Source organism: Equus quagga, unplaced genomic scaffold (genome assembly GCF_021613505.1).
Source record: "Equus quagga isolate Etosha38 unplaced genomic scaffold, UCLA_HA_Equagga_1.0 HiC_scaffold_6206_RagTag, whole genome shotgun sequence".
Lineage (NCBI taxonomy): Eukaryota > Metazoa > Chordata > Mammalia > Perissodactyla > Equidae > Equus > Equus quagga.
This window is the reverse complement of record NW_025794219.1, coordinates 6,639-22,984: the sequence shown is the minus strand read 5'-3', so window position 1 is coordinate 22,984 and position 16,346 is coordinate 6,639. Positions and strand designations below refer to the sequence as shown.

Here is a 16,346-nt window from a genome sequence, read left to right as displayed (position 1 = left end):
CACCCATCCCTTCCTGAGGTTCCAGAGCTTTGTTCCCCAGTCACTGCCCAGACCCTGGCCAGGCTTACCTCAAGCTTCTGAATCTTCTCATCCCGCTCTCTCAGTTCATTTCTCATCCTCTCTTCCATTTCAGCTTGGAGTTGCTTGAGGACTCTTTCTTGATTGTCCAATTTTTGCTGCAGCTCTTTACACTTTTGCTCAAGAAGCTCCTTTTCCCTCTCAGCTTCCTCTCTTTTGGCCCGCTCTTCTGCTCCAGGAAGATTTTAGACAGCAAAGAGAACAACAGTCAGGCCTGAGAGCTCCAACCCGCATCCCCCAACCCTCCACTTTCTCAGAGGTCAAACTCTCTTGAAAAGGCAGATGCAAATGTCTGAAGTCACCTGGTGACCACCCATCAACAGCAGGTCTGAGAATGTGAGAGGAAAGGCCCTGGCTGCCTGTGCTGGATGCACAACCACAACTTGCCTTCCTTTCAGACAGAGCAGAGTGTGTTCACACAAAGAGAGGAAGCTCCTTGCTTCTGGAAGGTCTTCCTGTCAAGAGCTCTCAGATGGCATTGCAGGAACCTACCCACCCCACTGTGAGCTGAGCCCTCCCCATACCTGCTAACCGCTCTTCGGCATAACTGGGGAGCTTGTCTTTCCTCAGGAAGCACACCTCTGCTTCCTCCTTCATCTTCAATAAGTCCTGGAGGACACAGGAGGCAAAACACATCAGGCAGATCAAACCTGAACTTCCATTGAAACATTCTGAAAAAAGATCCATCCTGATTAACATTCCCCGGTTGCTTCCCACTGCCTACGAGTAAAGTTTTGAAGCTCCTGCCTACCTCCCTCCCGTTCCAGCCTCCTCTGCCAGTGCTGTTCCCACCACCCATGCTCTGTGCCACCAGTCAGAAGAGCGTGTAATTTTACAAACACTTAATCTTAGGCGCTTTCATATTTTTCACGTGCTGTTTTTCTGCTTGCTGCTCCTCCTGTAACATACCACCCTGGATAATGTGTTCCAATCATTCCAAATTACCTCTCACTCCTCTGCCGGGAAGATTTCCTAGATCACCTTTCCCATGGGAAACCATTGTATGTTTCCATTTGTACATTTGTATCACTGGTACATTTTAAATGCATGAAATTTATGGTGTGTGAACTACATCTCAATAAAAGTGTTAAAAGAAACTTGAATTACTAACACCTCAGAGAAAAAATACTCTATTTAAGACTGTTGATAAGTTTCTTAACTCCCTGGGCCTTCCTTGTGAAGTTTTGGGTTGTATTATATAATTTGCAGCTGTAGTGTCCTGTGATTCTATCCACAGGTTATCATTAACAGTAATACGACCAAAAGCGAAATAAAGAGAAGCTTCCCAGAGAAACTTGAGTTGCTACGAATGAGAGAGAGTGCACAGAAAAAGCAACCAGCTCAGAATAACTTGTGTTCCAAGCACATAGGGAGACTTTGCGAGTATTCAGTCAAGGAGGACATCAGAGTGTCTGTTCTGACTTTGCTTCAGAGGTTAGCCAGATTTCCAGATAAAGTGCCTGAGTTTGGAGGAAAGGAAGATAAAATAGTGTAATACAGTCATTTGGAACTCTCTTACTCAGAAGAATTAGGATCCTTCTACTATGAATAGTAAAGAATCTATGGCCAATAAGGCGGCCTCTACATCAAAGACTTAACACGAAGAATCAAGTATCAAGACAAATTACCGTGTACATATTCCTTAACTCCAGCTTGTCAAATTGGAAGGAGCGCTCCATGAAGCCTTTCTCGTGGCCCATGATTGGCTGAATTCGGACCATTTTTGTGGGAACTTCTCTCAGCAGAGCTGTTGAATTCTCAGGCTAGGACAGAGGTGTCACCACGTCCTCCAAACAAGGACTTACACCACTGTTGAAGGCATCCACCAAGGTCACCACCGGAATCTCCAGCCCTTAATGCAACAGAACATTTAGGGGATCAATGAGATTCAAAATTAGAAACTACAATTAGAAAATGATTTTTAAGGAACCTTACGCAGCATGAAACTTTGGAAATGCCATCTCCTCCTACTAAATTAGTGATTTCCTTCCTAGTCATTCTTTCTTCTATGGTTCTCCAGGTCACTACACTTAAAAAAGTTAAGCATCTTCCTTCAGCTGACATGCTCTGGTATATTCTGGAAAAAGAATTTCCCAGCAAAGCATAATAAAAATAACATAGGCAATCATACAACTCAATAACCCAAAAAACAATGAATCCAATTAAAAAATGGGCTGAGGGACTAAATGGCTGTTGCCGCAGCCGCAGAGGCCAAGGAATGACAGGTACCGCCAAGGCCACTCGGTTGTTGAAGGAATCAAAGTTTATTGATGAAGGGACACAGAACGAGGAGCAGGGATAAAAGGGAACAACAAATCGGTACTTTCAACATCTACAAGAGTTTATACGGCGGGTGGCAGGGCCGATTGTCCGGGTCTGAGGCGAAGCGTCCTTTCCTCAGCGAGACTTGCAATTGTTCTATGCCTGTGACTCCCTTTTATCCTAAGGTTTCTCTAGGTTCTGACTCAGGGTTTCAGACATTTGGATACTTTGAGTTATTTCTTCTTGTTCCCACGGATGGGGTGCTTCTATCTTTTTTGTTCCCTCGGATGGGATGTTTCTAAAGTCCTGTCAGGTGCCTGTGGGGGTGGCCAGCCCAGACAAGGAACATGACACAGGACATATTCTTTGTAACTTGTGCCTTAGAGTCAGGGCCAAAGTGGCCATCTTTGGCCCCGAGCCCAGACACATTCCTTCGTGTAGGGCCCAGGCCCAGTGTCCTTGGAAGGCGGGGAGGTCAATGAACTCTGTACAATGGCCGTTTTTCCCAGTAAGATATCCAAATTGCCAGCAGGTACATGAAAAGATGCTCAACGTCACTAATCATCCGAGAGATGTCAATCCAAACCACAATGTGATATCGCCTTACACCTATTGAGGTGGCTATTATCAAGAAGACAAGAGATAAGTGTTGGTGAAGATGTGGGGCTAAAGGAAGCCTTGTGCACTTTTGGGGGGAATGTCAATACGTTCTGCCACTGTGGAAAACGCTATGGAGCTTCCTCACAAAACTGAAAATAGAGAAACATTATGCTCAAGCAATTCCACCTCTGGATATGTCCAAAGAAAATGAAAATAGGATACTGAGGAGAGAGATGCAATCCCATGTCATGGCAGCATTATTCACAACAGCCAAGATGTGGAAACAACCTAAGTGTCTGTTGGTAGATGAAAGCACAAAGATGTGGTGCATACATACGATGGAATCTTATTCAGCCATGAGAAAGAAGGAAATGCTGCCATTTGCCACAACATTCCTGGACCTGGAGGGCATTATGCTAATTGAGATAAGTCAGAAAAATACTGTATGACATCACTTATATGTGGAATCTAAAAAAAGCTGAACTCATAAAACACAGAGTAGAATGGTGGTTACCAGAGGCTGGGGGTGGGGGAGTTAGGGTATGTGGTGCAAGGTTACAAACTTGCAACTAGTAGGTAAATAAGTCCTGGAGATCTAATGCTCAGTAAAGTGATGACAGACAACAAAACTGTATTATAAACTTAAAGTTGCTAACAGACCAAATCTTAATGTCACCACCACCAAATAATGATAATCACATGACATGACAGAGATGTTAGCTAATGCTGTGGTGGTAATCATATTGCAACATAAAAATGTATCAGATCAGCACGTTTTATGCCTTAAACTTACACAATGTTAGAAGTCAATTATATCTCAAGAAAAATAAATTTAAAAATAAATAAAAATAATAAAATAGATAAGAGGTCACCAAGTGAGGCAAGCTTTATATATATGAATAAATATATAAATATAAATATAGATATGTTTATCTATGCTTTGGGTGCTCACTGAGAAGAGCACTTATCATACAGGATGTCTCCTTGGACGCAGTGATAACTTGCAAACCCAGAAGAGTCTCACAGTAGAATAAGATCACAAAGTCATTCTCTGGCCTCAGACTTATCCAAAGCACACATATGTCACCACTTCTGTACTTTTCTGTGGCACGAAATGCAGGCTAGTGTTGGCCGTCTTCAGGCTGCTGCCTTCATTATTCCCCCACTATTTGATGAAGCTAGGGATGAGATACAGGGTATCACCAGTCCCAATGTTTTACTTCCATAAAATAATAATATTCAAGTATGCATCAAGAGTACAAAATTTGCTAGCTCCCCTGTGTGTGCTTCCATCCCTGTCCTCAGTGATACTTACGAGACCCTGCAAAGTAGGCTTATTGTACCCGCTTTGCAAATGAGATCAATGGGGCTCAGAAAGTCCAAGGGATTTGCCCAAAGCACATAGTGAATAAGTGGTAGACCCTGGATTTCAAATCTGGAAGGTCTGCGTTAGTCTTCTATGCTTTGCACGCAATTACCAGGCAAAATAATCTTTCCCCAAAACAAGGATTACCCCATACTCCTTGATCAGTAACTTCCAGGGCATTTCTACGGACTCTCCTATCCCAAAAATATTTCTTCTAATATATTACTACGACCTGATGGGCCCCTCCTTTTTCTTCAGACTCCAGCCCTCACCCCATAGACACTCAGCGTTTTGCAGACCTGGCTGTCTCCTAGCACAGCTAGTGCTTCCCCAGGGGCTCCAGTTCACCTCAGGTTTATGAGACATATCCTTCTCCTTATTTCATTGCTTGTTATCCAGTCCTATTTATTATGGCCTTTTGCTTATTCCAACACATCTCTTGAGCACCTACTATGCACCACAAACTGTGCTTGTGATCCCAGCCCTGATATCAGTTCCCCTACATTGAACCCAGCATATATGGGGCTGAAACCAAAAGCACTCATCCCCTTCTCCTGCTTCTCTAAGTTGCATTCATATGTAAAGATCGTTTTTTTAAACATTTGTATCTCTGAACTTCACAAGGCAAATAGAAGTTACAAATTGTTAGAGCCCAGGTGGCCTCACGCTAACGTTTTGGCTAGTTACAGGTCCTTTGAAGTTTTCTTACAGGGAACCTGATATCCAGAGAATATCAAGAAGCTGAAGCTTCCCAGACCCCATCTCCTCACTTTCCTGACACCAGAATCCACCATCCACCATAGAGGCAGACGACCAAGGATACTCCCCTGCGGATTCCCTTATCTCACCATCCTCCTGCCTGAAAGCAGCCTCACGAGGCCAAACGCAGGCTGGTGGGAAAGCACTGACCTGCAAGGCCACAGCCTCCCCCCACACACCTGAAAACTCAAATAAGACCCCCTGCCTCTTCTCCTTTGAGGAGGTGGAACTGAGTTCTAAGTAAGTCCCATCTCCTTGTCTGGCTGCCTTCAGATAAAACTCTTTCCTTGCCATAAGCCTGGCATTCCTGTTTTCATTTTGGTCTCTCTCTCGTGTGATGGGTAAAAGAACCTGTGTTTGTAGCTGGTAACACTTGTGTCCTCGGATAAAAAGTTAAATGAGCTGTAGTCTCTGCCCTCAAGGAGATACTAAGGTAACTGCATCAGTTAGGATTAGGCTTAGCTGTGACAAACAGAAAAAAATGGCTCATAAATGATTTACATTTAATCCTCTCTCTCATAAATTTCAAGGTTAGTGGTCCAGGGATGGTATGGTGGTTTCGTTTCTTAAAGGATTGAAGGCTCAGAACCTTTCTGCCATATGCTCAGCCGTCTATAAGGGGCAGCCCAGGATGTGAGATGATGTGCCATCATATTTGTATTCTAACCAGAGAGTGGGGAAGGGGAGAAAGATAGGCCTCTCTTTTCAGAACTATCGCATCTGCATAAAACAAGTTCCTTCTTAAATTATTCACATTATTGTACACAACCACAAGAGAGGTTGGAATTGCCATCGTTATTCTGGGAAACCGTGTGCATGGCAAACAAGTAGGGGCACTATGAGTGTAGGAGAAGGGTAGAATGGACACTAGGGGACAGTTACCAATGTTTTGTAGTAACCCTCTCAAATTAGGAAGATGACAGACAATCTAACGTGGATTACAGTTTATGGTTTATCACACTTGTTATTATCTCCACTAAAGTCTAAGATTAGGGGTACAAGTGCCGTGTCTATCTTGTTCTCTGCTTAGACCCCAGGCTGGGCTCACAGAATGCACTCAGTCAACATTCGTTAAATGGAAATCATCCTGAGGAAAGAGGTCTATGTGAGTGATATGGGTAACTGAATCGTGTGTTGAGATGACTTAATTCAGCTTAAGAAGACAAAAGAAGAAAAGCCTTGGGGAAATCTAAGGGGTGATGGTCCTGGGGGAGCATAAGGTTTCAGAGGCGTGGAAGACAGAGCTGAGCATCCAGAAGAGAGAAGAGATCACTGATATTAAATACCCAGAGAATTCACAGCAATTGTCAGCAAGGAGGCCAAGGATGACCTGACTGAGCACAGGTTTACTTGAGTGATAGAATAGGACCCAGAGCCGGAGAAAGGAGCTGGGAAGGAGGGAGAGCCAAAGAAGGCAGCTCCTTTCCAATAAGGCAGAATAGGATCTCAGGAGATATGTGCTGAAGTATTTTGTGGTGAAGGGTCATGGTCTCTGCTACTTACTTGCCAAATAATAATCAGAATAAGGAAGTAAATAGAAGAAAGTATACATCTGTTCAAACACAGAGAATGCAAGTGTCACAAAATGTTGCCACAGGGTGAATCTCAGTTAAAGTTATATAGGATGTCATTATAACCTTATATTTTTTCTGTAATTCAGAACCGTTTTTTCAAAACAAAATTTGTTTTCATATAATTAAGATTAACATTACAATTATTTTACAGGTATCCAGGCAACTACTTGGTTATTTTATTTAAATGGTTCTCTGGGAAATCTCTATATTTTTCCTGCAAGAATATGTAAACAACATTAAGTTGAAATGTTTCCAAAGTTAGGTTTTAAATCTTGCACATTTAAGATGTATCTTTTGCATTGAAAATTTTCCAGGTGTACAGTTGACTGCTCATGTGACCTTAGCAAAGATTTGACCTACATCACGTTTTCAGTAATTATTATGCTTAAAATAATTGCTTCTACCTGAAGGGTTATTTGGAGTTTTAAATGAGGTGTTGCAAGCTTTCGTCTTAGCACAGTGTCCTGTACAAAACAAGCTTTCAATAAATGTTTCCTGAATTAGATCAAGATTAATCTACAATAACACAATGACCAATTGGCCCATTGGACAGTTTATTTCATTGCATTCTGCAAGAACTATGTTACAGAGACACGAGCATATAAATTAGCTTTTCATCAGAACAAAACAATAATCGGCTGAGATGCTTTGCCCCTGTTCAACCACCCACTGTCGGATTCTTCAGACTTTGGGGAATGAGGAGAAGGAGCCCCTCAAAGCCACGTTACAATCTCTGCACTTGTAGCCTCTTCTTCAGAGAGAAGATTCGGGGCACTGTTAGAAGATATGACTTGTACTGCAAATGCCATTTTTGAAAATGAGACCTGTGGTGTCTCAGCTGTGAATAAGCCATGAGCTTAATTTCAACTAACAAAGCAGTGTTCTCCCCTGTTCAGAAGTGGTTTTTAAAATTGGATGTTCATGAGAATCACCTGGAGTGGGTGTTAACCCCCCAGATTCCCACACCCAAGAATCTCTGTGTGACTCTCACAAGAGTCACTGGTGAGTCTCACATTCGTACGAGAAACTCGGCTATGCAAAGACTCAATTTTGACGATAGACTTATTTTGAACTGTTAAAGGTTAACATAGAGGTACTAAAATCCTTCCTAGACGGGGATTTTAAAAGCCCTCACTCTGGTGATCTCTAAATAAGTGTGACTAATAGATAAATAAGAAACTATCATTTCTGATGATAACAGTCTGTCAACTAGATGAAGACTATTTGTTCTCTGTATCCACAAACAACCGTTTCTGTGAAGGGGTGTCATTTGATCAGGGAGGTTCTTTCAAGAGATCTGAGCCTCCCCTTTTGAAAATCAGTTTGAATACAAAGAGAGAAGCACTTCTGAACATTTTGTTGAGATCTCAGAATTTACCTTTAGCCACATTTCACCATGTTGTCATAGGTGTCCACGGGATTTGGTTAAACAAATCAGTGCATATTAACCTCCCTGAGTCGAGTCACAGAGGCCTTTGTAGATGCGAGAACTTTGGGAGGTAGTCTTCCATCCAGGGTTCTCAAACTGGGCCACGTATTAGAATCACCTGGGAAGTCTTTAAACCAATACTGATGCCCCCACCACCCTTCCAAATCATTAAATCAGATGAGAGAAAGAGAGGCAATCATCAGTACTTCCTAAAATCTCAGGACTGTAGGATCTCTGCATCTCAGGATGCAGCCAGAGTTGAGAACTATTGATTAGACGATCCTCCTGCATGGCACTATGAGGAAAGCTGAGGTCACAGAGAAAAATGCCTCCTTGCCCTTGTAAAGAGCCAGGAGGAGACCCTAACCTCTCCATCAGCTTTCTTTCCTCTCCACTTGCTGCTGCTCTCACAGTGGCCTTACTCCCAATTCCTCTTCTCATCCCACTTTTACCTCAGAAATCAAGGGTTTTAAGCCCAAACCTAACGTGCATGTAAAAGAAAGTTTGTAAATGAACATACCTGCTCCACAGCACTGCTGATCTGTTCAAAAACTCAGCCTTGCTCTGTTTCCTCTGCCTGCTCTTCTTCTAATTTATAGAAGCCGGAAATAAAATGAAGGTGTTCACCATTCTGAGAAAGGAACTGGAGCATAAAACCGAACCTGAAAGTGAAAGTAAGTCAAGGTATCTTTAGCTATTTAGAAAAGGCGGGCCAGACTCAAGCCACTAAAGCCTGAGAAAGCAGGGGAGAGAGGGAGGCGGGAGGATTCCAGTCACCCTGCAGTTAGGCCTCAGGAAACATCGCCCTAAGTAGCTTGCTCTATTTTATACCCATCTTGCCTCTCCACAAATGGACCATGATTAATGTAGGTGCCCATTTTGTTGTATTATACTTCTTGGAATTCGTGGAGCTTATTGAATGAGTAGGTTAATGTTTTTCATCAAATTATGGAAGCTTTTTGTCATTATTTTTTCATCTATCTTTTCTTCCAGTTTCTCTTTCATATACTCATGTGACCTCTATATACATTGGCACGCCTGATGGTGCCTCGCAGCTCTGTGGAGCTCTATCTGCTGTTCATAATTCTTTTTTATTTAAGTTGGATTATCTCTGCTGATTTGTCTTCAAGTTCACAGATCTTTCCTTTACTGGCTCGAATGTGTTGTTGAGATCTACACTGTCTACTATATTTTTTATTCTGGTTCTTATACTCTTCCACCCTGGAATTTCTTTTCTTTTCTTTCCTTTCCTTTTCTTTTTTTGAGCAAGATTAGCCCTTAGCTAACATCCACGCCCATCTTCCTCTACTTTAGATGTGGGACGCCTGCCACAGCATGGCTTGCCAAACAATGCGTAGGTCCACACCCTGGATCTGAACTGGTGAACTCCAGGCAGCCCAAGCAGAGCACGCAAACTTAACCACTGCGCCACTGGGCTGGCCTCCTCTATTTGTTTTTTTCTGATCACTTCTACCATCTTAGTATTCTGTAGATCATGAGTCATTTTCATCATACGTAGAGTCTGTAAACATGCTTACCTTCAGTTGTTAGAAATACTAATAATAACTGTCTCGAAGTCTTTGTCTGCTAAGTTCGCCACCTGGGCTCCATGAGAGTTTCTACTAACTTCTTTTCCTATGATTAGGTCAATTTTCCTGTTTCTTTGCATGTCTCAGGATCTGTTCAGGAACACAGGGCACTAGAAATAAAGTAGTGTTGTAACAGTGGGTTGGATCGCCTGCCTCCAGGGACTGCTGTGGGTTTTGCAGTTTCTTTGTTCGTTAGTGACCCTCCTGGACTAGTTCTGTACAGTCTCAGGACCTTTCTATGTGTGGCTGCTGATGTCTCTGCTCACTTATACTTTTAAATGTTTATTCTTTTAGTTTTTGAGATTGACTTCCTAGAGGTCACTCTTGGGTCATCAGAGGTTATCGATCAGGCAAAAGCAGGTCAGAGCTTATGCTGAAACAGCTTGGGCCAGTAAACATCCTTTCTTGATGAATTTGAGAGTGGTTTTAGAAGGCATTCACAACTCATGTGTTTTATAACTCTACAAGGGTTTTTTTTTCCGCATATGCAAGACCTCACTCTCAGCCGGGTTAATATTTAGCGAAGAGTGAAACAAGGAATGAGAACAAAGTCCAAGAATGTGTTATTGAGCCACTCTGAGTCTCTAGGCAACAATCTTTCTGAGGGTACTGTGAGTGCAATTTGCACCAGCAGGGTGGGGGAGCAATCCAGGTATTCCACCAGCTCGTCAAACCACATTATTCTCTGCCTTTTCTTCATTTGGAAGATGCGTATTGATAATATACTGTGGTTTCAATGACTCATGAAATGAAGCATCTGTTTTTGTTTCTTTGGATATTTTCTCTTGTTATTTTTGTTGTAGAAAAGAATACTGTCATTTATGGATGTATCTGGCTTTAACCTTCTTTTTTCACTTCTTCATTTTTCTCTTTGGAGACCTGTGTGTTTGTGTGTATTCTTGAATATCCACTTAGAGAATACAGCATTTATATCTCCCACTGGAAACACCTTAGATAGCTTACAAGTTTTCAGTTTTTCTGAGACTATTTCTAGTTTTGATAGCACATCATCTCCGGGTCATCATCTAGAGAACATCTCAGTTTCAAACTCACGCAAGAAATTAGCATGCAGAGGACCCATGAGTGCTTAATAACCCATGAGACTTCATAAAGAATATGTCAGTCCAAGAATATCAGGAAAGGACCTCCATTCCTTTTCCTGACATTCACTTTCAGAGCTCTCTTTCACGTGATGGACTGATTCACTCTAATAAGAACACCTATTACACCAAAACCTCATTTGTCTAACTCAAACATCGCTCCTCAAACTGCATGTCCTCCCAAATGGCAAAGCAGTTCAAGGACCGGTTCCTTGAACTGATTCCAAGTATACAGTGATACTTGGGTGATATTTCGGTGATTTTCCAGAGCCAGCTGAGACCATGCTTGTCATTTTCTGATCCCTTCCAGTATGAGTTTTTCAGTCATGGTGATGATGATCTCTCCGCTTTGGGATGTAATTGATCAGAGAGAGAGCTGGATATAGCTCCTCTTGTAATTCCCACTCCCAAACGCAAGACTATCCCAAAGCAGGTATACGTGCAAAAGATCTTACTGAACATGTTGGCTGGGGGTGTATCTGTTTCCTTAGATCTCTTTGCCTATGAGATTTCTTGGGAATGACAAGGCTTCTACTCATCTGAAGCCCATCCTTTTTCTGCCATGTGAATCCATTCTCTCTCTCCTCCACATATTCTATTCTCTTTATTCGTTACTTCGCATTTAGGAGCAAATAAAATGGTCTAACAAAGCAAGTTCGCAAGCATTATTCATTGCTTAGCTTTCTGCTGAGAATAACAACCTGGTAGTCTCCTCCTCTGCTCTAGCACGCATTTTGCAGTATTTTTATAAGCATACACATTTTCCTCTATATCAAGAATGTGGGGACCTATTGTTAATGCAATAAACCTTTGTTTTGCCTTTTATATAATATGTTAGCCCAGTAGTCATTCTGCAACAAGACAGAAGGAGGCTCTATGTAAAATGGTGAGTGTTGCAAATAGTGCCCAGACCCCCTTGCTTTGGAAACCCTGGGGCAAAATGTACCACAGGTGGACAGAGGCATGAAGCTGAAACTGAACAGAAATTTTGAAGGCTCTGGGGCTTTGGGGAAGTTTTGAGTCAAGCGGCAGCTGCACATGCCATCAAATTTTTCTAGTCCATGAAACACAGGTGTTCCCAGTGGAAGAAGGAACTGTCTAGAGAGACTGCAAAGGCCCATTCAGGGACAGTGGTTTACCTGTCCTTGAACACTTTCTCAAGTGTTCTTCAAGTGTTTCCAGGGTTCATCTGCTATGAGTTTAGAGCTTTAAGAATTCATGTTCTTATTTTTCCAAAACTGAAAAGCAACTAATTTCCAGTATTGGGCCTGTTAGATAAACAGCTCTCCACTGTCTTCAGGTTGTATCTGAAATTATGGGGAACACCATTTCCAGTGAACTTGGATGGCTTATGAGATTGCTTTTCTGGCCTGAAAAATTTTATAGGAGGTCATTGTAAAACATAATAGCCAGTCAAATTCAGGAAAAAGAAAGTAGAGTGGTGGTTACCACCGGTTGGGGAGAGGGGAAAGTGGGGAATTGTTTAATGGGTGTGGCGTTTCAGTGTTTCAAGATGAAAGAAGTTCTGGAAAATGGTATACAATATGCCTATTCTCAACACTACTGACCTGCAACTTAAAAATGTGTAAGTTGATAAGGAAAAAAACCAAAAAAATGACTGGAAGTGTGTGCAATTTGAGGGTAAGAGGAAAAACACTGTATCTGAGAGTTACAGTGCTTTCCTTTGTTGTTAGTCAAGAGCAAACATACAGCACTTAGCGTTTTCAATCTTTCTGCAAACAGACTGGTCATTTTAGGAAATTGCAGGTTGATCTCTTGTGAGGGCTGATGACATGGCCAGGGATCATCATTTTTGGCTATCTCCAGTTTATTATCCATGCAGTAGTCACAGTGAATGTTTTTAAACCACAAATTAAGTCATGTCACTTTTTTGCACAATGTTTTAAAAGCTTCTCATTGCAGTTAATGTAAAGTCCAGTCTCCACATGTAGCCTGTAAGGTCTATACCCTACTCATTGTTGCCTCTTATTCCAGGGGTCCTAGACCTCCCAATCCTTTCATTTGCCGCAGATTTTAGCACCTGATTCTTCCCCACTTTACCACTGCTCTTGTTGTCAATTATGGGGCTTTAGCGTCTGGTAGACAACTGTCCAACACCCGAAACCTCTTGGTTCCCTGACTTTCTCATATCCAAAACCCTCTCAATCATCTCACTTCAGCCTCCTCACCTCAGTAGGACATTTTCCTACTGGTAACTCAATCTCCTCCGTCATCTCAATTTCCAGCCTCCCCCACAATCAGTCTTTCTCAAGATCTTCTCCACATTACCATGGCAAATGGTCAATCGTCTGTCCTCAAATTATTCTATATTTCAGCAACATTTTATAAGGAAAATTGCCCCTTCCTTTCTGAAGCGTTTTATTTTTCTGGCTGCTTCTCTGTCATACACTCCTTGTTTTTCTTTATTTCACTGGCAATATTTTCAGTTTCCAATTCTCCATGTTCTGTGCTTTTTATTCTGCTGAGTATTATAGCTTCTCAGTTCCAAGATTTATTTTTCTTAATCCAGGCACATGGCTAGAGTAAATGTATATAAATAACGTCCAAAATTATATTTTAAGCTCTGTCTTCACTCCTGAGCTTCAAGCTTTTAAATTCAACGACCTGTTTGACATCTCAATCTGTGTCCAATAAATATCTCAAGCTTAGCATGTCCAGACTGAAACTCTGGATTTCCCCCGTGATCCGAAACCTGATCTTCCCATCGTCCCCCTATGTCAGGAAATAATAACTCTTTTGTTTTGTATTAAGGTTATGATAGTTAACAACCTTGTGAAATTACAGTTGTACATCATTATCAGTCATGTTGTAGGTACACCACTTCACCCCTAGTGCCCTCCCCCCACCCCCCTTCCCCTGGTAACCACCGATGGGTTCTCTTTGTCCATATGTTAACTACCACCTATGATTGGAGTCATGCAGAGTTCATCTTTCTCTGTCTGGCTTATTTCACTCAACATAATACCCTCAAGGTCTATCCATGTTGTTGTGAATGGGACGACTTTGTCTTTTTCATGGCTGAGTAGTATTCCATTGTGCATATATACCGTATCTTCTTTATCCAATCATCAGTTGCTGGGCACTTGGGTTGGTTCCATGACTTGGCTATTGTGAATGCTGCTGCGATGAACACAAGGGTGCATGGGACTTTTGGAATGGCTGATTTCAGGTTCTTAGGATAGATACCCAGTAGTGGGATGGCTGGGTCATAAGGTATTTCTATTCTTAACTTTTTGAGGAATCTCCATACTGTTTTCCATGGGGGCTGCACCAGTTTGCATTCCCACCAACAGTGTATGAGGGTTCCTTTTTCTCCACAGCCTCTCCAACATTTGCCACTCTTGGTTTTGGATACTTTTGCCATTCTAACAGGTGTAAAGTGATATCTTATTGTAGTTTTGATTTGCATTTCCCTGATGATTAGTGATGATGAGCATCTTTTCATGGGTCTGTTGGCCATCTGTATATCTTCTTTGGAGAAATGTCTGTTCATGTCCCCTGCCCATTTTGTAATTGGGTTGTTTGATTTTTTATCGTTGAGTTGTGTGAGTTCTTTGTATATTATGGAGATTAACCATTTGTCGGATTAATAACTTGTAAATAATTTTTCCCAATTAGTGGGCTGTTTTTTTGTTTCAATCCTGTTTTCCCTTGCCTTGAAGAAGCTCTTTAGTCTGATGAAGTCCCATTTGTTTATTCTTTCTATTGTTTCCCTTATGTGAGGGGTTATGGTGTCCGAAAAGATTCTTTTGAAGCTGATGTCAAAGAGTGTACTGCCAATATTCTCTTCTAGAAGACTTATTGTTTCAGGTCTAATCTTTAGGTCTTTGATCCATTTTGAGTTTATTTTAGTAAATGGTGAAAAAGAATGGTTGATTTTCATTCTTTTACATGTGGCTGTCCAGTTTTCCCAGCACCATTTGTTGAAGAGACTTTCTCTCCTCCATTGTAGGCCCTCAGCTCCTTTGTCAAAGATTAGCTGTCCATAGATGTGTGGTTTTATTTCTGGGCTTTCAATTCTGTTCCACTGATCTGTGCATCTGTTTTTGTACCAGTACCATGCTGTTTTGATTACTGTAGCTTTGTAGTATGTTTTGAAGTCAGGGATTGTGATGCCTCCCGCTTTGTTCTTCTTTCTCAGGATTGCTTTAGCAATTCGGAGTCTTTTGTTGCCCCATATGAATTTTAGGATTCTTTGTTCAATTTCTGTAAAGAATGACATTGGAATTCTGATTGGGATAGCGTTGAATCTGTAGATTGCTTTAGGTAGTATGGACATTTTAACTACGTTTATTCTTCCAATCCATGTGCATGGAATGTCTTTCCATCTCTTTATGTCGTCGTCGATTTCTTTCAAGAAAGTCTTGTAGTTTTCATTGTATAGATCCTTCACTTCCTTGGTTAAATTTATCCCAAGGTATTTTATTCTTTTTGTTGTGATTGTGAATGGGATTGAGTTCTTGAGATCTTTTTCTGTTAGTTCATTGTTAGCATATAGAAATGCTACTGATTTTTGTATGTTGATTTTATACCCTGCAACTTTGCTGCAGTTGTTGATTGTTTCTAACAGTTTTCCTATGGATTCTTTGGGGTTTTCTATATTTAAGATCACGTCGTCTGCAAACAGCAAGAGTTTTACTTCTTCGTTGCCTATTTGGATTCCTTTTATTTCTTTTTCCTGCCGAATTGCTCTGGCCAAACCCTCCAGTACTGTGTTGAATAAGAGTGGTGAAAGTGGGCACTCTGATCTTGTTCCTGTTCTGAGAGGGATGGGTTTCAGTTTTTGTCCATTGAGTATGATGTTGGCTGTGGGTTTGTCATATATGGCCTTTATTATGTTGAGGTACTTTCCTTCTATACCTATTTTATTGATAAAAATCATAAATGGATGTTGGATGTTGTTGAATGCTTTCTCTGCATCTATTGAGATGATCATGTGGGTTTTGTTTCTCATTTTGTTAATGTAGTGAATCACGTTGATTGACTTGTGGATGTTGAACCATCCCTGTGTCCCTGGTGTAAATCCCACTAGATCATGGTTTATAATCTTTTTGATGTATTGCTGTATTCGGTTTGCCAAAATTTTGTTGAGGATTTTTGCATGTATGTTCATCAGTGATATTGGCCTGTAGTTTTCCTTGTTTGTGTTGTCCTTCTCAGGTTGGCAGATCAGGGTGATGTTGGCTTCATAGAATGTATTAGGGAGTGCTCCATCTTCCTCTATTTTCTGGAATAGTTTGAGAAGGATAGGTATTAAATCTTCATTGAATGTTTGGTAGAATTCTCCAGAGAAGCCGTCTGGTCCTGGACTCTTATTTTTGGGGAGGTTTTTGATTACTGTTTCTATTTCTTTGCTTGTGATTGGCCTATTCAGATTCTCTATTTCTTCCTGATTCAGTTTGGGGAGGTTGTACGAGTCTAGGAATTTATCCATTTCTTCCAGGTTGTTCAATTTGTTGGCATATAGTTTTTCATAGTATTCTCTTATGATCCTTTGTATTTCTTTGGTATCTTTTGTGATTTCTCCTCTCTCATTCCTAATTTTATTTATTTGAGACTTCTCTCTCT

At 41.3% G+C, this 16,346-nt stretch overlaps 1 protein-coding gene across 1 annotated transcript; it reads right to left on the bottom strand.

Moving 5' to 3' along the window:
* Positions 1–68: 68 nt before the first annotated feature.
* On the bottom strand, positions 69–8,740 carry LOC124232447 (guanylate-binding protein 4-like; the record flags this gene model as incomplete). The annotated part of the gene is made up of 4 exons (XM_046649421.1): positions 8,589–8,740; positions 1,707–1,930; positions 603–687; positions 69–247 (listed from the first exon to the last, which is right to left on the bottom strand). Coding segments are annotated over exons 2-4 (357 nt in total), but the record flags the coding sequence as incomplete, so codon positions are not given.
* Between the last annotated feature and the right edge of the window lie 7,606 nt (positions 8,741–16,346).